The following is a 24,373-nucleotide window of genomic DNA, read 5'->3' as shown; positions in this document are numbered from 1 at the left end:
CAGGAGACATTCTAGCTCCTGCTTAGACACGGCGTGTCAGTGCGAGTCAGTAACTCGCCACACCCAGGTATCTTTCAGGAAGAAATTCCAGAATGGAAAGAACATCCCTGAATTAGAAGAAAGTGACATCTCTTGATGGGTCAAGATCATATGATTTTGTGCAATACAATTCGGGCGGGGGTGGGGGGGGGGAACGGGCAGAGCAATTAGTCTCTCGTACACTGATGCCCACGAGACCTGTCTTCATATGTGAAATTACATGGCTCCCCGACAGGACCCCCAGAGACACAGAGGTGCTCTGGCTACAAGGTGGCAGGGGTCCCACGCGGTGCTTGCTGGGGCTTCTCCCAGACCCCAGGCAGGACCCACTAATCCCTTACACATCAGTGAGCAAGTCACCAAACTAGAACACCAGTGAAAAGCACCCGGGACATTTCAAAAATTGGCATTCTCAGGGGCACGTGGGGGGCTCGACCGGTTGAGCATCCAACTCCTGATGCCATGGTCTCATGGTTCACGAGTTCGAGCTCCACATCGGGCTCTGCACCAACAGCGTGGACCCTGCTTGGAATTCTCTCTCCCTTCTCCCTCTGTCCCACCCTCACCCCTGCTTTCTCGCTCTCCAAAAATAAATAAATAAACTTAAAAAATAAAAATAAAACACTGGGCCACCTGGGTGGCTCAGTCACTTAAGCGTCCAACTTTGGCTCAGGTCACGATCTCGAGGTTCACGAGTTCGAGCCCCGTGTTGGGCTCCGTGCTGACAGCTCGGAGCCTGGAGCCTGCTCGGGTTTCTGTGTCTCCTTCTCTCTCTCTGCCCCTTCCCCGCTCGTGCTTTGCGTGTGTGTGTGTGTCTCTCTCTCAAAAATAAATATTTAAAAATAAGTAAATAAATAAAATAACAAAAATAAAAAATTAAAAAACCGGGCATTCCCCACGCCCCACCCCGGGAAACTCTGATGTAGTGAGTTTTGAGCCCCACCAAAGCAGGGTATTTCAGATACAACCGATGGTATTTGTGTCCTCAAGGCAGACACAAATCCTCCCCTGCTCTTCAGAGGAGGAAACTCACACCATCTCTGCTGTGCAAGAAAGCCTCCCTTGCAGGGACGGCGTCTCCACGTGGCCACCTGTTTGCCCGTGAACGGCCCCGGCATCCGTGTCCTGTTCGGCGGGTAGCATCTGAACCAGGATGGGCGAGCAGGCAGCACAGAAGACACCGTCTCAAAAGTCTGAAACCCTATCGAGCTACTGCCCGGAAAGACGCACGGGAGAAACAAAGCTGTAGGCTCGTGTGGGCATTGATTTTGCCCTAAATGTTTAGGTTGAAAAGATTTTAGCTTGCCCACAGCTCATTAGCTAGAGAACCAACTGTTCGCACGTCAATCTGAAACAGCCGGGTCAAGGGGCAGAGTCTGACCCCCACAAACTATCCTCACCTTGTTAAAATGGTCACAGGGCAATCCGGGGCGCCTTGATTCTCAATATTCTTAATATTTCTGTGTGCGCATTGCTCCCGTGAATTACCAAAGCATTGTCATTGTCACAAGATCACACAGCTTCATTCTATAAACGCTGCTTCTAGAGGAACTGCTTCCTGGAGCAAATGCCTAATAAACATTTCTTGAGTGAGGAGTGATTTCTTTTGAAACGCTGGGCAAACTTTGTAAAGTTTCTCAATTTTCTCCACTGAACATTGGAAGCACAAGTTTTTTAAATTTTTTAATGTTTATTTTTGAGAGAGAGAGAGAGAGAGAGAGAGAGAATGAGCAAGCACAGGCAGGGGACAGGCAGAGAGGGAGACACAGAATCCGAAACAGGCTCCAGGCTCTGAGCTGTCAGCGCAGAGCCCAACGCGGGACTCGAACCCATGAACCGTGAGATCATGACCTGAGCTGAAGTCAGACACTCAACTGACTGAGCCACCCAGGCGCCCTCAAAATTATTTAATTCCCTGAGACTACATGATTATAAAACAAATGAAAACTTTTGCATGAGTTTTTTAAAAACTTAACAAAATGTAACCAAAAAATCGTAAAAACGTGTTATCATATTTGATCCATAAATATTGTAACAAATAGTTGGATTTTTAGGACAAGACTTAGGTTACATGAGAACTTTTTATACTATCTTGGAAAGAATATTTGGTGTTTGGGCATTTTCACTGCAAAGGATTTAAAACAATACAAACAAAATAACTAACATATTCCCAAGCTAAAGACTCACTGCTTTATAAGAATGAGAAACAGGATACACGCCATTGTAAAGAAATACGTATTTCCTGGGACGCCCGGGTGGCGACCGACTTCGGCTCAGGTCACGGTTCGTGAGTTCGAGCCCCCCATCAGGCTCTGTGCTGACAGCTCAGAGCCTGGAGCCTGCTTGGGACTCTGCGTCTCCCTCTCTTTCTGCCCCTTCCCTGCTCGTGTTCTGTCTCTCTGTCTCTGAAAAATAAACAAACATTAAATAAACAAGTAAGTATGTATTTTGTGCTTGAAACAACCAACTGAGAAGTTCAAAACGCTGGTGTGACCTCAGGTAAAAGTCTGGTCACAAGCTTTGTTTTGTAATTTGGATACACTTGCCTTTTCTACCCATCCTCCCTCCCTCCCTCCCTCCTCTGTTCCTTCCTCAGCTTCCTCCTCCCTTCTTCTTTCCCCTCAGAGACTTAACAAAGGACAGTTGTTCAAAAGGGGTTTGCAGGTGATGGAAGGAAGTACAGTCAATGCATCCCAATCACGGGTGTTTGTACATCATCCCTCCACAAAATACCGTTTCTCCCATTTTGTTGGGGGGGCAGGGGGCAGGGAGCACAGGACAGTAATTTCGTTGCAGAGTTCCAAGAATGTATACAAAATATATGGGGGCCGGGGAGAAAGAAAGGTTTTGATATTATGGAATTAGATGCGGTATGGAATTCAGACGATACTTAAAGTTTTAATACAATTCACTCACTGTTAAATATTTTGTGGTTTAAATCTACCGAGGTTCTAGTATATTACGGCATTGCTGTTTAATGTAATGTTTACCCAGAAATTATTTAAATGTAAATAGTAACAGTTCGCTGGAAACTTGGGTCTCTGCCAAAAAAAATTTCCATAAAACAATCATTTGCTTTAATTGTTCATGTTTATTCAAAACTAGAGGCCACTGCTGTTACACGAGTGGAAAATCCGATCATTTTTAGGGAGCACGCATGCGCGGGTGTGTTGAGTGCACGTACATACCCATAAAACTGAGATTACTACCGAATAAAGCACTACATTCTCAGATATCTCATTAGATACACTTATAAACATAATACATCTACTTGGTGTTATTTTCACAGGGTGCAACTAAACATTTCTTTAAAAAATGTACCCAAAGAGGGTGGGTTTTTCTACTAACCTTCCAGGCTGTGCTGATACATATATAGCACTCGTGTCAAAAAGGAGGGGAAATGTTTTAATTCAGGAGCAAGCAGAAATTTAAAATTCACAGCACGCGCTGAATTATACCATGTATAGACACTGCCTTTTCTTTTATAAACCTGACTCTTCTCTCTGCACCATGTAAAGCATTATATAAAACCACACAACCTAAAATTAGTTTATACAAGACACAAATCTGCTAACCCTCAGGGAACGCCAGATTTTAACAGCAAAATGCATGATAAAGTCTAATATTTTGTTCTCTTCTAAAAGATGAGACATAGCTCAAGACTTCAATCACCCACAGAAAAATGTCCCAGTAACTTATCACCAATAATAATTGCTGAAACCAGTATACTGGTAAGGTGTGACGAGCATGAATTAAATTGTGCCACCCAGACCCACAGGTGCTACCAATTGTCATTTTTACAACTGTCACTGAAACGCTGCCAGCAGTGCATAAGGAAAGGAGATTAGGGGCGCCTGGGGGGCTCAGCCGGTTAAGCGTCCAACTTCGGCTCAGGTCACGATCTCATGGTTCGTGAGTTCGAGCCTCGAGTCGGGCTCTGTGCTGACAGCTCAGGGCCTGCTTGGGATTCTCTCTCCCTCTCTGCCCCTCCCCCGAATCTCTCTCTCTCTCTCTCTCTCTCTCTCTCTCTCTCTCTCTCTCTCTCTCTCAAACTAAATAACTAAACTTTGAACAGAAAAGGAAAAGAGATTAGATGAAACCCTCCACACACTTAAATGACCCCACTCACCCATTCTCAAGCATAAACACATTTCCTTTGTTTAATGAATACTCTCGATATCAGATAAGAGACGAATGAATAAAAACATACGATCGTAGCAAAACATGAAGCAGAAAACACGACTTTTTCCTAAAGAGGCACATCGGCTTCGGGACGTTGAACAGCATGCGTAATATCACATTTAATTCATTTTCCACTGATTATCCTTTATTTTTTTTTTATTTTTTTTTCAACGTTTATTTATTTTGGGGACAGAGAGAGACAAAGCATGAACAGGGGAGGGGCAGAGAGAGAGGGAGACACAGAATCGGAAACAGGCTCCAGGCTCTGAGCCATCAGCCCAGAGCCCGACGCGGGGCTCGAACTCACGGACCGCGAGATTGTAACCTGGCTGAAGTCGGACGCTTCACCGACTGCGCCACCCAGGCGCCCCTGATTATCCTTTATTTTAACGCAACACTTTTTGAACAACGTCCAGGGCTAAATTTTACTTATTTCCCAAAGAAGATTAGTAAGAGTTTACTCTCCCTTGTCATGCTCCCCACTCATGTCTTACGGCGTTTTACGTAACAGTTCGACCGCCAATTTCTAGCATAAAAGTTATCTTCCCTCCTAGCTTATATTTCTCTTATATTTCTTTTATATAGCCCTTCCTCTGGTTCCTGATTACTGCTCCACAGCAAGCAAACTGTCATTCCCTTATGGCAAATCAGTTCACGTCATTCTCTTCGGTGGCCAAACCTGGGACCGTGTTTCCCTGTTTTTCCACTTCCGCTATTTTCATTTGACAATTTCCACTGTTGTCCTCCATTTATCTAACTCAGCACCACATGGGCTTCTGTAATCGAAATGCATTATTTCTTTTCCATTTTAGGAAATTTTCATTTACTTTTATGTTAACAACACCTTGAAATCGGTTAAAATTGGCTTTTTGGTCAAATAAAAAAGTATATATTCTATATGTAGTTGAAACTGTGAATAATACTGGCCGATGTAATATAAGCCCATAAAAATAAAAACTGGAATTACTTTATTCAAATCTCTAATTTTTTTTTAATGTTTATTTATTTTTGAGAGACAGAGAGAGAGAGACAGAGAGTGTGTGCACGCATGCACATGAGCAGGGGAGGGGCAGAGAGGGAGGGAGACACAGAATCCGAAGCAGGCTCCAGGCTCCGAGCCGTCAGCACAGAACCCCCACATGGGGCTCAAACTCAAAAACCGCAAGATCATGAGCTGAGCTGAAGTCAGATGCTTAACTGACCGAGCCACCCAGGCGTCCCTCAAATCTCTGTGTCCTTATCATTTTGGTATATTTTACTTTATGCACTTAATTTGTCTACTGTAGCCAAAGCTTTTCTTTCTTCCCCTCTCTTCTTGCTTTCCAGTGAATAGATTGAAATTTCCCCCTGGACTTATTCTATTTTTTTTTTTTTTATTACATTGGTTTGGAATGTATACTCTCCATTACTATTCTTCTCATGGGCCTCCTTAAAATTTTACACTGCATTCTGGTTAACAATTTAACCAAGTCTACAATTAAACAGATTTTAATTCCTTCCACAAAACAATGCAAGGAGCACAGCACGCTCTGTCTGATCACCCCCTTCCGTGTTTCTTTTCAGTTGCTCACATCAATCTACCTTGTCTTCTCTCTTTGCATTCCACCAACTTTCATTCCACACCAATGCCATACATACAGCTTTATTACTGCTCAAATGCGTGATCAGATTTGCACACCAACTACTAGATTCTCACCTCTCATAACTGCCCTCTGTAATCATTTCCTTTCTTGCTAAACTTATCCATCAACATCTCTTTTTTTTTAAGTTTTCTTCATTTATTTTGAGACAGAGGGAGGGGGAGGGAGGGAGAGCACAAGCAGGGGAGAAGTGAAAAGAGAAGGGGAGAGAGAATCCCAAGCGGGCTCTGTGCTGTGCGCAACGAGCACAGAGCCCAACACGGGGCTGAACCCACGAACTGTGAGATTATGACCTGAGCCAAAACCAAGAGTAGGATGCTCAACTGACTGACCCACCCAGGGATTTTGAGCGACTACCTGAATCTAAAAGATTGGTGACTTTGCAATTCTGGACAATTTCTTTTTTTTTAAATTTTTTTAATGTTTATTTATTTTTGAGAGACAGAGAGAGAGAGAGAGAGAGAGAGAGAGCGTGCACGCGCGCACAAGCAGGGAAGGGACAGAGTGAGAGGGAGACGGAGAATCCAAAGCAGGCTCCGTGTTATCAGTGCAAACTCCAACATGGTGCTTGAACTCACAAACCGTGAGATCATGACCTGAGCCAAAGTCAGATGCTCAACCAACTGAGCCACCCGGGCATCCCTATTCTGGGAAATTTCTATATATTACCTCTTCAGTGTTTCTTCTTCCCACATTTCCTCCTTCTAGAACTTCTATCAGACACAGAGATCTTGTCACGCTCTTCACCCTGTCCCTTGGTCTGGCTTTCGTACTTCCTGCCTCTCAGTCTCCCTGTGGCGCATTCTCGTTATTTATTCCACATCTGTCTTCTAATTTGCTGAGTCTCTCTTCACCTGTGTCTAATATGCCATGTCAACAGTCACTGAATTCTTTATCCCAGGGTATCCATTTTTAACTTCTCGACACCGTTCTTTTACACTTCTGCTATTCATCTTATTCTTTCCATTCTTCCCATCTTTTATTTCTTTACACATACACAACAAACTGTCGTTCTAAATTGACTTCCACATCTACATTTATTTTTATCTGATTGGGCAGTTTCTTATTTCTTCTGATTCTCCCTCATGGTTGTTTGTTTCTTTTACGTGTTTTATGTTTCTGTTTTTACTGCAAGCGTGTGTTTCCTGGAAATGGATCCACGAGCCTAGATGACTGCAGAAGTAAAACACATTCAACAGGAAGACAAGACATGAGGAGACAGAGCTAGAAGCAGAGGGAGAGGGCGTGAAAGCCGTGGTGAAAGAAAGCCAGTGCCGTGAGGTGGCTGTAGTTCAGGGTCAGCTAAAGGAGCGGATGAAAGCAATGAGTAAAGAGAAGGGACCTTTCAAGGACTGTGGGTGCGTGTGTGTGTGTATGCGTGTGTGTGTGATGTGAGAACACATAGGAAGGTTTTACTGAGGAGAGTAAGATCATCAGGTAAGCAATCTTTAGAAAGATTACTCTGGCGATAGGATGCAATGGACTAGAAGGAGGTAAGTTGGTGACAGGGGAACCGTGGAGACAATTATAGTATACAAATTCCGGAGAAATGGAGAGTTTGAACAAGTCTGGGCTGGGATAACTGAAGAAAAGGGAACAGGAACAAATTGGAGAGACAGAGCTAAACCTAAGCTTTCAGAATCAAGCAGTAACCCTCCCTCTCCAGGGGTCCACACCAGCGTCTTCATATCTATTTTAATTGAGACTGCATCTCAAAGCATAGGCAAATATGTGGCGTGAGACTCACACTCACACTCATCTAACAATCATAAAGGCTGAACAATCCACGCTGATCGATCCTTGAAGACTTCAGCAAAAATAGCCAGACAACAGGCAGTACGAGTTTCAGGGACATGTTATCTTGATCTGGGGAATCCTTCCCGGCTAAGGGAAAAATATATACGATTGAAAGAAGTTAAAGATTAAAATTGTTAATGACAAGTTAACACAGAGAGCTACATCTAAGGAACTTCATTATTTACAGAGATATGATAATACAGAAAGCCGAAACATATCAGTGTTCTGTAGGAGTTTCTGATACAGTACCGTGGCCTTTATTTTAACATTCTTAGGAGGTAATATTATCTTAATCTTGATTATAATGATATGTTGGACAATGGAAATACCCATTACAAATGTTTTTCTTAAAATATTGCTTATCTCATTATTCCACCCAGGATCATGGAATAGAGGCACATTTCAGCAAGAACAATAATAATGGCCAAAATTTCCTCAGGATTTGCTATGTTCCAGACATTATTTATAGACAGTAATTAATGTAATCTTCCTAGCAACTCTATGAGGCAGGTCACTATCATTAATTATATTTTTTAGAGATGAATAAACTGAGACACAGAGAGGGTAAGGAAATTACCCAAGACCACACAAAGGACATTAGCTTACCGAAGCAGAATTCCCATCCAGGCATCCCGATCAAAACGACCCCACCCCTCATTATAGCACCATCTCAACAGGTGCGGAAAAAGCATTTGACAACATTCAACGTCTGTTCGTGATAAAAACTCTCAACAAAGTGGGTTTAGAGAGAACATACCTCAACATAAGAAGGCCATACATGAAAAACCCACAGCGAACACCACACTCAATTGTGAAAAACTGAGTGTTTCCACTAAGATCAGAAACAAAACAAGGATGCCCGCGATCATCACTTTTATTCGACATGGTACCAGAAGTGCTAGCCATAGCAATCAAAGAAAAAAAAGGCATCCAAATTGGGGTGGAAAAAGTAAAACTGGCACTATCTGCAGATGGCATGATACTACAGATGGAAAACCCTAAAGGCTGCATTAAAAAAAACCATTAGAACTAATACATTAACTCAATAAAGTTGCAGGATACAAAATCCAAATCCAAAAATCTGTTGCATTTTTTATACGCAAATAACAAAGTAGCAGATAGAAAAATTAAGAAAATGATTCCATTTACAAGAGTACCAAAAGGAATAAAATACCTACAAATAAACTTAACAAAGGAGGTGAAAGTCCTGTGCTCTGAAAACTATGAACACTGATGAATGAAACTGAAGATGACACACACAAAAAATAGAAAGGTATCCCATGTTCATAGACGGGAAGAATTAATATTGTTAAAACGTCATATATCCAAAACAATCTACCAAATCAGTGAAATCCCAGTCAAAAGGCCGAGAGTATTTTTCACAGAGCTAGAATAATTCTAGAGTTTATACAGAACCACAAGAGACCCTGAATAGCCAAAGAAATCTTGAAAAAGAAGAAAAAGCCAGAAGCGTCGTAATCCATTTCAAGATATAGTACAAAGCTATACCAACCAAAACAGTATGGTACTGGCACAAAAACAGACACATAGGTCAATACACTACAGAGCCAGAAATAAACCCATGATTATGATCAATTAATCTACCACAAAGGAGGCAAGAGTATACAACGGGGAAGAGAGTCTCCTCAACAAATGGTGCCAGGAAACTGGATGGCTACGTGCAAAAGAATGAACCTGGACCACTTTCTTACACTATATACAAAAATAAACTCAAAATGAATCAAAGACCTAAATGTGAGGCCTGAACCCATAAAACCCCAAGAAGAAAACATAAGCAGTAATCTCTTGGACATCAACCTTAGAAACATTTTTCTGTAATTTTTTATGTTTATCTTATTTATTTTGAGAGAGAGAGAAAGAGCGCACACAGGAGGGGCAGAGAGCGAATGAGAGAGAATCCCAAGCAGGCTCCACACTGTCACCACGGAGCCTGATGTGGGGCTCGAACCCACAAACTGTGAAATCACGCCCCAAGCTGAAATCACAAGCCAGATGCTTAACTGACTGAGCCACCCAGGCACCACAGAAACATGTTTCTAGATATGTCTTCTGAGTCAAGGGAAAAAAAAGCAAAAAATCTGTTACCCTAAAACAAAAAGCCTTTGCACAACAAAGGAAACCATCAACAAAATGAAAAGGCAACGTTCTGAATGAAAGAGAATATTTGCAAATATCTGATAAGGGCTCAATATCCAAAACACATAAAGAATTTATGCAACTCAACACCAAATAAATAAATAAGTAATCTGATGCAAAATGGGCACAGGACCTGAACTGACATTTCTCCAAAGAAGACATCCAGATGGCCACGGACCCACGAAATGAGATGCTCAACATCACTCATATTTGGAAGAATGCACACCAAAACCTTACACCTGTCGGAATGGCCAAACCCAAAAAGACAAGAAATAAACAAGCATTGGTGAGGCGATGGAGAAGGAGGAACCCTCATGCACTGCTGGTGGGAACGTAAATTTGTGCATCCAGTGCGGAAGCAGTATGGAGGTTCCTCAAAGAAAAATTAAAAACAGAAATACCATACGATCCAGTAATTCCATCACTGGGTATTTACTCGAAGAAAAATAAAATACTAACTCGAAACAATATATGTACCCCCCCCATGTTTATAGCAGCATTATTTACAATAGCCAAGATATGGAAGCAACCCTAGTGTCCATCAATAGATAAATAAATGTATAAAGGAGATGTGGTACGTGTGCATAATGTACATATACAAAGGAATATTACTCAACCATAAAAAAGAATGAGATCTTGGGGCGCCTGGGTGGCTCAGTCAGCCAAGCGTCTGACTTCGGCGCAGGTCACGATCTCGCAGTTCATGGGTTCGAGCCCCGTGTCGGGCTCTGTGCTGACCGCTCAGAGACTGGAGCCTGCTTCAGATTCTGTGTCTTCCTCTCTCTCTGGCCCTTCCTTTCTCTCTCTCTCTCTCTCTCTCTCTCTCTCTCTCTCTCTCTCTCTCTCCAAAATAAATAAACATTAAAAAAATTTTTTTAAAAGAATGAGATCTTGCCATTTGTGACAACACGGACGCACCTAGGAGGCATTATGCCAAGTGAAATAAGTCAGACAAAAAAGACAAATGCCATATGATTTCGTTTATATGTGGAGTATAAAAAAAAAAAAAGAACAACAACAAAAAAAGTAGAAAGAGACCCATAAATGCAAAGAACAAATCGGTGATGGCCAGAGGGGGAGGACAAAATGAACGAAGGGAAGTGGACGGTGTAGGCTTCCAGGGATGGAATGAATTAGTCATGAGCTGAAAGGTACAGCCTGGGGGGGTGGTCAGTGGTCTTGTGACAGTGTTGTACAGTGACAGACAGGCACCCCGCTTCGAGTGAGCCTAGCGCAAAGTACAGAGTTATCCAATGACCACGCCGTGTGCCCGAAACTACTGTTAACACTGTGTGTTAGCTATACTTCAAATGACCTCTCCCTCTCACCTGTCTGAAAGTGTGGCCCATGACTTTAAAGATTTGTTGAATTTTATCGTTTTATGCTACTTGAAAGAAGCCTGCTGGAATCATCGTTTATACACCTCCACGGTGCCCCGTTCCGTGATCCTGAAGATGAAATTAGAAACGATGTTTGTTTGAAAGTAGAGACGATAATTACATGTCGTCATGCCCTTGAGCTAGCCAGTCATAAAAATGGCCGATAATAGCAGGTTTTGTTGGCAGTAAGGACCATCCAAGAATAGACTCAGAAATCCCCCCAGCCCAGACCAGACAGGGGTCTGTCAAGTCTGAAGGCACACCGGGAGCTTCCTCTCGGCGCGACAGGTTACTGGACACAGAGTCCGCGGCCACCACGCCAGAGACAGCTGTGACTCAAATGAATTCAGCCTCCCGGCTGCCAAGGAGAGAACTGGACACCCACACTGAGGTGCAACGGCCATCTGTCTGCCCCGATGCACCACCAGCCTTTCCCACCGGGATTAAATGCCGCTTCGCTTATCTAGTTGATAAACCAGGCTTCTGGAGAACTCCAGGTACACGCTGCTTCCCGGCACCTGTTTCAGACCCCGACTACGGAGCCCGGCTCAGACTTGATCTAGGATCTCCCTAGAAACAGACATCTTGTCTAACGGCCCCTGCCCAGAGGCCTCCTCTTTCCTGCTCACCGGTCCTGGGTAGCGCCCCTGTCACCTGGCCTGTTCAGTGCTCCCTCGGGGACTCCCAGCAGTTTTTTTGTTTTTTTTTAATAGGAAATGTATTGTCTGATTGGTTTCCATACAACACCCAGTGCTCATCCCAACAGGTGCCCTCCTCAATCCCGGCAGTTTTTATAACACGCACCATGCCTCTCATCAAAGCCTCGGGGCAGAAATTATGTCATGCGTTTTGCTATCGAAAGAAAATGAAACATTCAAAATCAGCCAGTGGATCTTTCCACGGACAAATGGTGAGCTTGGGGATACTCACGTGAAAATTAATTTTTTATTAGGCTACCTGCAAAATGATTATAAAATACACAGGAGGATTCTCCATGATTTCACCATATACTTTCAAACTAGCGTATTTTCAATATATTAATTTCTTCTCTCTTTTTTTGGTAAATACAGAGCACCATCAGCAGAACTGTAGGGACAAAGAAATGTGTTTCTGTTCTCAGGAAGTTTAAAATCTAATGAAGGAGGCATACACGTAACCAGCCATCTGTTGTATGAAGCAGATAAGAGCCCCAAAGCCAATGCTTTCATAATAGATGTTAAACTAATTACCTAAATGGATGGTGCATTTCACTTTCTCATCAAGAGATGCAGGCAGAGCACCCGGTCAAGGACCAAGTCCCGGTCACTTCTTGGCCCCACCCCTGGTCATTCAGAAGGCCACCCCCTCCTGTCACAGTCCCCGGGGAAGAACGGTTACCCAACGCAGAAGAGACAATGCAAGTCAGGTCTGGGGATTTTGCTGGCATTTGGGGAAAGAGAATCATTCACCTTTTTACTTACCCTGCAGCCCCCTGTCTCCAAACTACCCCTGTTCCCTCCAGCAGTCCCTGCTTGCTTGGAGTTTGGAACAAGGGAACGAACAAATAAGTAAGTGCTCACTGCTTCAGAGCGATAAGGGCCACAGTCCAAATAGGGGAAGGCATTCCCTCTAACAGCGCTGCCCAGACAGCTCGACCTTGGCCATGGAGCTGCCAAACAGAATGCTGCCTGAGCTTCCGGCCAACGTGGGAAGCCAGAGCCAAAAGAGGAAGAGAGGCCAGCCCTCGCGGCACAGTGTCACCAAGTGTCTCCAACTTGCCTGAAATGAAATGATGTGCACCGACTATTCCCGTTCTGGTTTAAGTCCATTGGATTGGGTCTTCTGTTCACTTGTAACTGAAAGATGCTTGCCAATACCTAATCCTGACACCCCCCGCCCCGTTTCTTACTAGTCGACGTACAAAATCCAACAACCACCGAGTCCTAAAAAGTGTTCCTGGGCACACGCAACCTTCTCCTCCTCACTGCCACCCTCCCACTCAGTGCTGATCCCATGGGCAGCAGCGAAGGCAGAGGGACACCTCTTGGGACAGCCCAGTCCACCCAAGTCAACCCAGGGAGACATTTGGCCTCACAGCCCAGTCTCCCTCTGTCCAAGACAATGGAGGAGGAAGGTGCTCCTGGAGGCTCCCGGAGTGGGGGTGTGGAGAACCCGGGGGGGGGAGGGCTGCCCAGCCTCATCCTGGAGAACAGGGCCACGATTAACAACATCGGTGTCTTTTTCATGTTAAAGCAAACACTAGCCCTCCACTCCCTCCTGCCTCACTTTGCAACAATATTCACGAGGGAAAGGATCTTTTTTCCAGGCAAACGTGCAACCTGTCCTCCAACAAATGAGTCTCATCGCTTACAAGGAGAACGAGTAAAATCGATCATCAGCAGTGATGTAAATTTGTCAAAGACCAGGTTTTCGGGTTTACTAAAGCAGATCAGTAGCTCATCATGACAAAAAATAATAATAAACTCTTACGATCAAAATTTTATTCTTATGATCCAGAAAACCAACATCGTGCTTTCTTAGCCTTGCACTGTAATTCAGAAGGGATCATCTGCCTTTCCCTAACAGGGAACAGACTTTGGTATCTGTCGACTCTCCTGGGTTCTATGTCTGCAAAATTTATTTTCAGAAATGTTCGTGATTCTTTAAGAAAGCCTAATTTTGGTGTTTGCTCCCCTCAACTCCCTGAAATACACCTTAAACTCTATCAACCTACCCTCCTTGAGCCCTCCAATTTTTTTTTAACTCTTAGCACTGCCTACACACTCCACATCATAGAAGAGGATGTGCTTGAGAATGTCAAGGCTCACGGGGAATCAACTCAACAAGAAGTCTAAGAATCACATCACAGACTGGCTAGCTTGCCTGATGACAGTACACAGCTATTTATTTTTTCTCTTCATGTTGTAATACCATTAATGTCGCAATGCTCTTATTCTCAAGTTTTATTTTTTTTATCTTTTTTTTTTTTTAATTTTTTTTTCAACATTTTTTTATTTATTTTTGGGACAGAGAGAGACAAAGCATGAACGGGGGAGGGGCAGAGAGAGAGGGAGACACAGAATCGGAAACAGGCTCCAGGCTCCGAGCCATCAGCCCAGAGCCCGACGCGGGGCTCGAACTCACCGACCGCGAGATCGTGACCTGGCTGAAGTCGGACGCTTAACCGACTGCGCCACCCAGGCGCCCCATATTTTTTTTATCTTTTTAATGTTTATTTATTTTTGAGAGAGAGAGACAGGAAGAGCATGAGCAGGGGAGGGGCAGAGAGAGAGGGAGATACAGAATCCAAAGCAGGCTCCAGGCTCTGAGCCATCAGCAGAGTCCCACATGGGGCTCGAACTCACAAACCATGAGATCACGACCTAAGCCTAAGTCGGAGGCTTAAACGACTGAGCCACCCAGGCGCCTCCATCATTCTCAAGTTTTAGACGTCAAAAACATGGCAAATGTAAAGCTACACAATAAATCCTTAATCTCGATAATCTCGAAACATTTGAACAGATGTCTACAGACATGTATTATTTTTCTTAAATCTGCCAAATCTGAGACATTAAAATCGATCACAGTTCTTTAAATATTTTCTTCCAGGGGTGCCTGGGTGGTGCAGTCAGTTGACCGTCCGACTCCAGCTCAGGTCATGATCTCACGGGTTCGTGGGTTCGAGCCCCATGTCGGGCTCTGTGCTGACAGCTCAGAGCCTGGAGCCTGTTTCAGATTCTGTGTCTCCCTCTCTCTCTACCCCTCCCCCACTTGTGCTCTGTCTCTCTCTCTCTCAAAAATAAACAAACATTTAGAAAATATATATTTTTTCTTCCATAATAGTGGTTTTGATTAAAATGACTTTCTTTGATCTGAATCAAATTATCGCATTATTTTCTAATGCTAAAATGCTAGAAATTCGTGTATCTACTGGCCTTTAAATCCAAACCCTACCAGCGCTTCCTTGGTAAGCTCTTCCCAGGGACCAGGATGGGGTAGGGGCTGTGGGATGGGGACGGCTGCGTACCAGCTCCAGGGGACCCAGCACCCGTGAGATCAACGGGGACAGGGCGGATGTCGTATTTCTTAATTGCTCACACGCTCAGAAATCCAAACTGGAGAATATCCATTTTACACAATAGCTGGTAAGAAATGACTCCATCCTGCATACCTGGATTGCCAACTAATCCACCACGTGCCTTGCTTATAACGACTGACAGAGGTTCCTAATCCCTCCAGCAGCTCTCTGCCCGTCCACATCCTCGGGACACACACACACACACACACACACACACACACACAGAGCGGTCACTCTACCACCCCTGCCGTCGGTTCCCCACTCCCAGAAACAGTGTGCTTAGCTTAACTTTATCAAGCTCTCTGGTTGCCTGGGGATTTATAGATGTTAAAATTAAAAAAAAAAAAAACCACACACACACACTAATTAGAACCATGAGTCCTGAAGGCAGCGCCTCAGTTAATGTCGCAAGGCAACCGGTCACTCCTGCTGTCATGCAAGCTTGTAATTTCCCTGCTTGCTCGCAAGCTCCGGAGAAATCTTCGGCTGGGTCCTGAACACCCCGAGCACTGGATGGGAATGACAGGGGCATGTGGGACATTAGATCTCAGCCACAGCGCCCGAGGTTACAGGACCACTACAGATTCCAGCAAGGTTGTCCGGCCACATCCCGCCCCCCCAACCCCCAGCGGTGGCCCCGCGAACACTGGGCATAGGAATCCCTCCTCGGTGGACAACCACCACGTGGATTCGCGGATGGGACCCCCAGTGGGGGCGTATCGGAAAGCCACATCTCAATAAAACTCAGGAAGACATGAATTTGCGTATGTGGCGCACTATTGACCATATCCCCTGAAAGGATGCGTTCAAAAATATTATATTTGCCAGTTAAAAAAGCAAACTCTTCTCGTGTTTCTCTCTCTGAGTTAGAGGTAACACACCCTCCGCGAGCATCTTATCAGAGTGCCACCGAGTGATAAAAGCCACAACCCACAGAAGATACATTACACCATTTTTTTGTCCTATGACTGCGCTAGCGTGCAATAAAACCTTTGTAGTTACCCTTCGAACCTAAAAAAAAAAAAAAATCAATTTAACTTGTAACATCTTAGTGTCTAAGCTCTGGTCAAATAGTAAATGACCAAGTCAGGCATGGGTGCATTCTTCTGAATAATTAAACGATCATGTGGGCATTAAACAATGCTCTGCGTAACAGTAAAAAGGTCATGGTGTCATACTCTTTTCGCAGAATTTACAGGCTGTGTATAATTTTTCTTAACGCATGATAAAAGACTTGTTTTCATTTCTTAAATTTTTTAATGCTTATTTATTTTAGAGAGGGGGAGGGAGGGGCAGACAGAGAGGGAGACACAATCTGAAGCAGGCTCCAGGCTCCGAGCTGTCAGCACAGAGCCTGATGCGGGGCTCGAACCCACAAACCGGGAGATCATGACCTGAGCCGAAGTCGGACACTTAACCCACGGAGCCACCCAGGCGCCCCAAGACATTTTTAAAGCGTGGAACCCTATGCCATAAAATTCAAACTAGGAATCACAAGGATGTCTACTTTGAAAGAACGTGTTACATTTAGTCTAATGCCTTTCAGAAAAAGGCCGACATTAATAATTTAGTTTTTAAAAGTTATTCAACACAAAGCAAGTGACGCCCAAAGCAATCAGCAGCACAGCAGGTCACAGGTGACAGGCGGGTGCAAAGGGGACCCTGCAGAAGTTACTCTGAAGAATTCTGTATGTGGAAGCCAAGCCTTTTAAAGGCTCTAAAAGTAAGTGGGGGGAAGAACCTTGGGTCTATTACTTCCAAATTGTTGGAGCTATTCTATACTTTTATATTCAAAGTCTAATTTTGACTTAAGGAGAAAATTTCAACTTGAAATCTGTTCAGTTGAGACGTTTTTGTTAGTGAATATGTCCCTTATGAAGTAGTTTTGAATGAGCTGGGTTTTTTCCAAAATCAACTCAAAAAAGTGGATTCTCATGACCTCCAGTCCTCCCCCCAAAACACCCTTCCAGGCTTAGGAGGGTCACCGATGATGTGTCCTCAGGGTTATTTCGTTTATTTTTGCTTAGAGAATCTTCCAAAATCGTGAAGTGTCAACCCCCAAAAAACCCAGCTCTGTTCTTGCCTGTCACTTTGTGCTGACAGTCACCATGGACTTTGCAAGTTTTCTGGAGAGAAGAGGTTTTTGTTTTCTCTCTGCTTCTGAAAAGCACCTTCACCTTCAGTATTTCTGGGAAGTGTATTCAAATACTATAACTAAGAATCTATTTACTAGTTTGTGGAAGGCTCTTTCCAAAAAAACTCTCAGCTCCAGTTCCTGCTAAAACACACATCCCCATATTCTGGGCTCATTTTCCCCAACACGTTTCATTGCATCAAGAATGGGTTCCCCATTCACCTGCTCCACGGGCACACCCTCTGACACCTTAGGCTGATTAACTTGGAAGATTGGACTCCCTCTAGACAAGCACTAAGCATGCTATTAAGGCAAAGAAAAGCCTGAGCCTATTAAAATACTGGAAGGATTTTAGTCCGTAATAGCCAAGGCGAAATTTCTTTGTCGACTACATTGAGCCTCTTAGCACTCATGACATTACTGGAAGATTGAGTAGGCTCAGTTAGCAGTAAAGAATTTTGATGACACTTAGCAAATAATTACAAAGAATCTGCGTCCGCTATTTCTGAAAAACAAAACTCTCGAGAAGAGATATGTGACAAATACTTTGCTTAAATAAGTTGTCGTGATTTCATACTTCTTAGCAACTGTACCATTATGTCCAGTCACCCAGTCTGCATGCCTATATTTTTACACCAAATTATTAAGGTTAATCATGTCACCAAGTTAGGATAATTCATATACTTCAACGGTCTCACTATTACATCAAGCTATGTATGTTATTCATATTACAAAAGGATACTATTGGACGATAATTTCTACCACGGGATTATATGAATGCACTTTCGTCAAAGAAGATACAGTAATGTTTCTGCACATAAAGCAGCTTAGGCTCGAATGAAGAAAGGGTTCAACTCTGGTACAAATCTTCAAATTGAGGTGTTAACGTGTTTATTGCTTAGATCAAACACTAGGTAGTTGTGAAGGTCATGGGTTTGTTTCCCACGCTGGCAAACAAAATGGGCTCGATCCACACCCCCTTTCATGGTCAGAGGCCTCTCTGGTCTAGGATTTAATGGGGAAGAGGACGGGTGTCAATATAGAAAAACAAATTTACATGATCACCCCTACAAGGGCAATTCAAAGTGTATACCCCACCTGCAGTGGGCCAGAAATAGATCTTTTTTTTTTTTTCCTTGAAACGAGAAGGGTACTTTTGACAGGGGAAGGAATCACAAGGAAGCTTCTAGAGAAAATTACAAGTACTGAGATTTAACGAAGGAAGAACAAGTCAGTCATACTCACTAAACTGAATCCCGCGATCTGTAAAAATGTCATCATTTATATCACAAAGAATCACCATCAACGACTGAAGTTTCTAACATATGCGTCTGTCCTTATTCAGTGGAGATGGCGGGGGGGGGGGGGGGGGGGGGGCGGGGGGGGATCAGCTATCAGCCCCAGCTTGTACCTTACTTACAAGGGGAAAATAATTCAGCTGTACATTAACTTTCACTTGTGTTGTTCCTAAGTGGGGAGGGGGTGAACGTTACCCCTCAGAGTGAGGTGTGATCCAGGAAACAGGCTTACAACACTAAATACACAATCGAAATGTTGACATTTTCATATTCAGATCACATCTCTTCTGCCTCCAGAAAGGTCTTGAAATTCATAAAGGAGTCGTGGATTTACAAGAATAATTCTATAACAGACAGCTATTGCCTTCTTCCATTTGTGGTGCTTCGTAAGAATTAAAGGAGGCAACAGCCTACATAAGAACTTCTAGAAAGCAGGGCTCTAACTTGGAAACCTATATTATAACCTCCCTCTTGAGTTATTTCAGAGGACAGATCATATTAGAACACTCTCGTCTTGACTTGGGACGGAGGGTTCTAAAAGGCAGACTAGATAGATGTTCACATGTTTTTTCTAAATCTCAAGTCCGTGGCCATATTTTGGAGGAGGCAGTTCAGCCCACTTGTTTTATCTTCAAAAAGACGGAGAATACAGAACAACAGAACAAGCCCATGGTCGTGGCCATTTAGAAACATTTTCCCTCCAGTGTGTCACTTCCTGATTTAAAATTTCTTGAGCAATGTTGATGTTCGCCATTTCTTGTTCGTAGCTTAAATCCCACACTGCTGGCAAACTCCTCTCTAGAATTTCTCAAATGATGGGACAGAACAACAACAACAAAAAAGACCCCTCTGCCTTGACTTAGTGATAAGAGACTACAAATCCATGTCTGATGTACCGTGCTTGCACACACATCGAACACACACTTCCCAAATATGCTGGAGTTAAAGAAAAACTGAATCCGGCAAATTAGCTAATTCAGCCATGAGATTCATTCACCGTTTACGTCTACTGCTACACATGATGCCAAAGGGGATTACTGGGAAATTATCAAACGCCATCTGGGTGGCCCCTGTGAATCTTCAAAGTCATTGAAATATATACTTGACCCTTGAAGAGGGTCCTCTTTGTGGTGATCCCATCAAGGTCTTGAACTTTAGTTATCTAAAATGTCCTTAGCACAGAGAAAGACAGATACCATATGTTTTCACTTTTATGTGGATCCTGAGAAACTTAACAGAAACCCATGGAGGAGGGGAAGGAAAAAAAAAGAAAAAAAAAAGAGGTTAGAGTGGGAGAGAGCCAAAGCATAAGAGACTCTTAAAAACTGAAAACAAACTGAGGGTTGATGGGGGGTGGGAGGGAAGGGAGGGTGGGTGATGGGTACTGAGGAGGGCACCTTTTGGGATGAGCACTGGGTGTTGTATGGAAACCAATTTGACAATAAATTTCATATACTGAAAAAATAAAAATAAATATAAAAATAAATAAATAAATAAATAAAATGCCCTTAGCAATGCAAATTTACATAGGTTCTTTAATTTATGGAACTTTTGATAAGAGTCCCAAATACACCTAAGTACACGAGGCTGAGAGGCAAAAAAAAAAACCAGCATCAACATCTGAAGAGTCACCCAGAGACTCAGTCCCAGGGGGACTGAGCTCGGGACACATCCAATTCAGACATGGGAACCTCCATGGATAATCAGACACAGAGCACCCCAGAGCAGGTGCCTTGTAAGAAGGATGCTCTGTGTGAAAGAACACGATACCTACGTGGATTTCAGGGAGTAAAACACTAAGTGAAAATAAATACCACTGATCTTGCCCATATGCTGCAATCACCACTAAGAAGCCGGCCCTCTGCTTTCTCTCCTGGGAAGGATTTTCGAAGCCACGTTTCCTTGAAGTAGGAGTGACCTCCGGTGACTTTTTAATGGCACCTCAGAGTAAGGACGTTGAGTTATTCTCCAATGTACGAATATCAGCAAATCACTTAGTACTAGTCATTTTGAATTTCTTAGCACAATAACAAGTGCTCTGCCGAAGGATTTAAGGATTTGATTGTATGTAACCGCCCCCGTTTTAATTAATTCGGAGCAGTTGTCCCACCAAGCTAAATTAAAATTGTGTCTGAAACGCGGGGCAGTAGCTGCTTCAAGGAGATTAAGGCTCATTTTGAGGAGTGACTCACACACGACATGGCATTAAATAAGCTGATACTAGACCATGACACCGCAAAACCTTCACAGCCCCGCGGCATCCGCGCACGAATGGGCGCGAAGGTAACTTTATGTGCAAGGCTTCCCACCTGAGCCGGCTTCCCAGAGAGGACAGAGGTGGGGCCCCAAGAGCTAAACCCGGATACCCAGCAGCAAAGTCGGTTTCTGAGCACGCCTGCTAGCACTTTCTTGAAATGTATTACTAGCTTGTCCGAAGCCCTACACCTGATTTGGTTTCTTTTTTTTAATTTTCTTTAGGCGGATGGGACAGGAAGGGAAGGGGGGGAGGAGGGGGAGGACGGGGAGTTTCTTAAAATCCATCGAGGCAAGAAAAGCCCTGGATGGAGATGTCAATCGGAACAACACTCCTCAAACTTCTCCTGATTTCCAGAGTCAGATACCTCGAGGCGGGCTAGCGAGCACCTTTAGATGGGACTCGGCGGCAGCCGGCCCGGGACCCAGAGGCTACCGTAGCCTCAGGGAACCTACAAAAGCAGAAACACGCACGTCGCCACACACAAGCAGGTGCACGGATTACAGGAGCCTGGAAGGCAGGCTGTCCCTCCCTTTACCTCGTGAGGGGTCCGGCTTCCCGGAATCCCGGGGACCCTCCAAGGCAGGGTGGGCGGCGCCGCGGCGCCCCGAATTCCGCAGAGCGCCCGCTGCAAACGTGTGCGCTAATGCAGGACCCGCCGCTTCGCGCTGACACGCTTCCTCCCCAACGCGTGTACACCGCAAGGAGATAAATGACCACGCCGGCCTGCTGGCCTCCCCTCCTCTGAAGCTATTCTCCCGCCGGACTCTCCGCGCCTCAGTATTCTCATGCCCGCTGCAGGTTTTACTAAAAACTTGAGCTTTCTCAGGGAAGATTCAGCTCGCCGGCAAAAAAAAAAAAAAAAGAAAAAAGAAAAAAGTCAAACACAGGCTTTTGCTGGATCTCAGACTTGGCAGGAGGGAAAAAGCAAGAGAAACCTTCCTATCTTGGCGCTGGTACTTGGGAGAGATTTTTTTTTTTTTTTTTTTTTTTTGGAATGCCTCCTTTTCCCAAACACGCCAGCGCTGCCATCTGCAAACACTCGTTACTAATAAAAACACAAATCCTAAGTTGTCAACGCAAGTTGGAAAAGATGTGCCGTACTCACAAGGGCTCCCTGCCGCCGCCGTGCTCCACGGCCGAGCAGACAAAAGAAAGAGCATCCCGAGGACGGCGCCCGCCGCACGGTCCATGGTCCGCCCGCCCCGGCACCCGAGGCGTCCGGCAGCCGCTCCGCGCGGGCCTCTGCCCGCTCGCTCCCGGCCGGGGTCGCGCCGCCGCCGCCGCCGCCGCCGCTTCCGCGCTCTGCGCACCCGCGCCGCGCGGCCGCCCGGCGGGCGCCCCACCTGCGGCCACACCCACCCCCGCCCTCCCCGCGCCCGCGCTGCGGGCTCGCGCGGCCCCGGGCGCCCCTGGCGGCGGCGGGCGGAAGTGCGCTCGCGGCGCGGCCGGCCTGCCACCTGCGCGGGGCGGGGGGAGGGGGGAGGGGGGAGGGAGGAGGAAGGGGAGGAGGAGCGGAGGGCAGGGTGGGGGGGCGCCGCGCGTCCTCGAGTCCCAGCGCCTTCACCTGCCCGGCGTCCCCTTTCCCGGCCACCCGCAGTCCGAGGGGGCGAGCGCCACCCGCGTGATGCTGCTGCTGCTGCAGCAGCCGCCAGGCACTGAGCGTTCGCCCTGACGCCAGGAAAACTGCCTTTCCTTTATGTTTTTTCTTTTTGCTGTTGTTGTTGTCTTTTTTTTTTTTTTTTTTTTTTTTGGTAGAAAAGATGAACTTAGGAGAGAAATAACGAATCGGGTTGGGAGAGAATATTCACACGCATTGCAACTATTGGAAAGAAGATTTCTTGTTTTCTGAACGCATTTCATGATTCGCAGTGAAAACACCTTAATGAACTCCATATTCGTGTATCAGATGGTCGCGTCGAACCCTCTAAACTTTGGCAGGGATGGATGGCCAGTCAGAGCTCAGTAAGGGGGAGAACAGGAAAATGTATCTATTTTAGAAGTGTAACCCCCACCCCACTTCCGCTGGAGCGTCAGCATTGTAATTATGTATATTCCTGCCTGGGAATTGGAGGGCTACGACCAGCAGCAGGTCGATACAACCATAAACTGGCATCCTGATGGAAGGAATGCTGTTCCAAACACAATCGCAGAAGTGACCTGATACCAAGGAGGTGAAAGGAATAGATTTCGTTGAAAAATGAAGTTATTTTGAAATAACTTGTATCTACTGTAGCTGTGTTGCTTTGCACTCAGATTGTCTCATAACAATCCCCAAAGGGGACATATTTTTTATTTTTATTTTTTAAATGTTTTGTTTATTTTTGAGACAGACGGAGAGAGAGCAGGGGAGGGGCAGAGACAGGGAGACACAGAATCTGAAGCAGGCTCCAGGCTCCGAGCTGTCAGAGCCCGGATGAGGGACTTGAACTCACAAACTGTGAGATCATGACCTGAGCCAAACTCGGATACTTAACCGATTGAGCCACCCAGGCGCCCGTGGGACATATTTTTTTTTAATGACAGAATATTAAAGGAAAAGCATCTAAAAGTCGGGGGGGGGGGAGCTTCAAAGCCTAAAGACCGAAGCCAGATGGCCCACGGAGAGAGAAGGATTTCAAGACTCGTGACTTCAAAATCTGTTGCCAGATTAGCGGTTACTCCCTGCAACAGCCATCAGAAGGTGTAAGAAGGTGTAAATCCAGGAGTGGCGAGCCCGGCATCACCGGGATCAATACTCTCCTACAACCGTGATCAGACTCCCCGCAAATGTGCTGAGATTGGAAAACAGGCTCCAGGCATTCTTGTACCTTCCTGAGTGATCAGAATACAAAGGGAACTTTAACCTTTAGCAGAGCCCCACCTGCCTGACCACAAAGCAAGCAGAATAGGTGATTTCATTATTCTTATTTTGCGGCCTGGGAAACAGACAAAAACAAGACATAGAAAATGCAAATAGCTTTGGCAAAGTCGAAGAATTAACAGCCAGAAGTGCTGAGAATTAGACCCAAATATAGAGCTTCGGATCCCAACTTTACAGGCTTGTGCAGCCCACGTGGGGCCCTCCCTGAGAATCCAGAACACCTCCGGCCCACCCCAGCTGAAAGGCAGTGGCCCGTGGTGGGGAAACACTGACCGCAAAGCCTGTGCAACAGGTGTATTCAGAAACTTGCAAAAGCCACAGGCAGTGGAGTGACCTTCATTCATTCATCAGACACTTCTCCAGGGCCCCCTGGGGTCCTGGGACGAGAACATTGTATTTCTAATTTTGCAAAGCAAATACAAATTAGCTATTTACATTAAGGATGTAAGGTATTTTTTTAAACAACCCAGAGACCAAGCCGTGTGTGTGTGTGTGTGTGTGTGTGTGTGTGTGTGTGTGTCTAAATAAATGGTCACAACATTCCTTTGAAGTCAATATTATGCCCATTTAACA

At 45.0% G+C, this 24,373-nt stretch overlaps 1 protein-coding gene across 7 annotated transcripts in view; it reads right to left on the bottom strand.

The window, feature by feature from the left end:
* Nucleotides 1–22,264, bottom strand: part of LOC101096853 (contactin-associated protein-like 3) — a 195,586-nt gene extending 173,322 nt beyond the window's left edge. For 5 of the 7 annotated variants that reach the window (XM_045042673.1, XM_045042675.1, XM_045042677.1 and 2 more), the window contains exon 1: nt 22,046–22,264. In XM_045042673.1, coding sequence (XP_044898608.1) covers nt 22,046–22,130 — 85 coding nt within the window. In that variant the 5' untranslated portion in view covers nt 22,131–22,264. The remainder of the gene's footprint in view (nt 1–22,045) is intronic. The other 2 variants (XM_045042674.1, XM_023243266.2) reach the window with 2 other exon arrangements.
* Nucleotides 22,265–24,373: the final 2,109 nt, after the last annotated feature.

Source organism: Felis catus, chromosome D4 (assembly GCF_018350175.1).
Source record: "Felis catus isolate Fca126 chromosome D4, F.catus_Fca126_mat1.0, whole genome shotgun sequence".
In the NCBI taxonomy this organism is placed as follows: domain Eukaryota; kingdom Metazoa; phylum Chordata; class Mammalia; order Carnivora; family Felidae; genus Felis; species Felis catus.
This window is presented reverse-complemented; position numbering and strand designations above follow the sequence as displayed.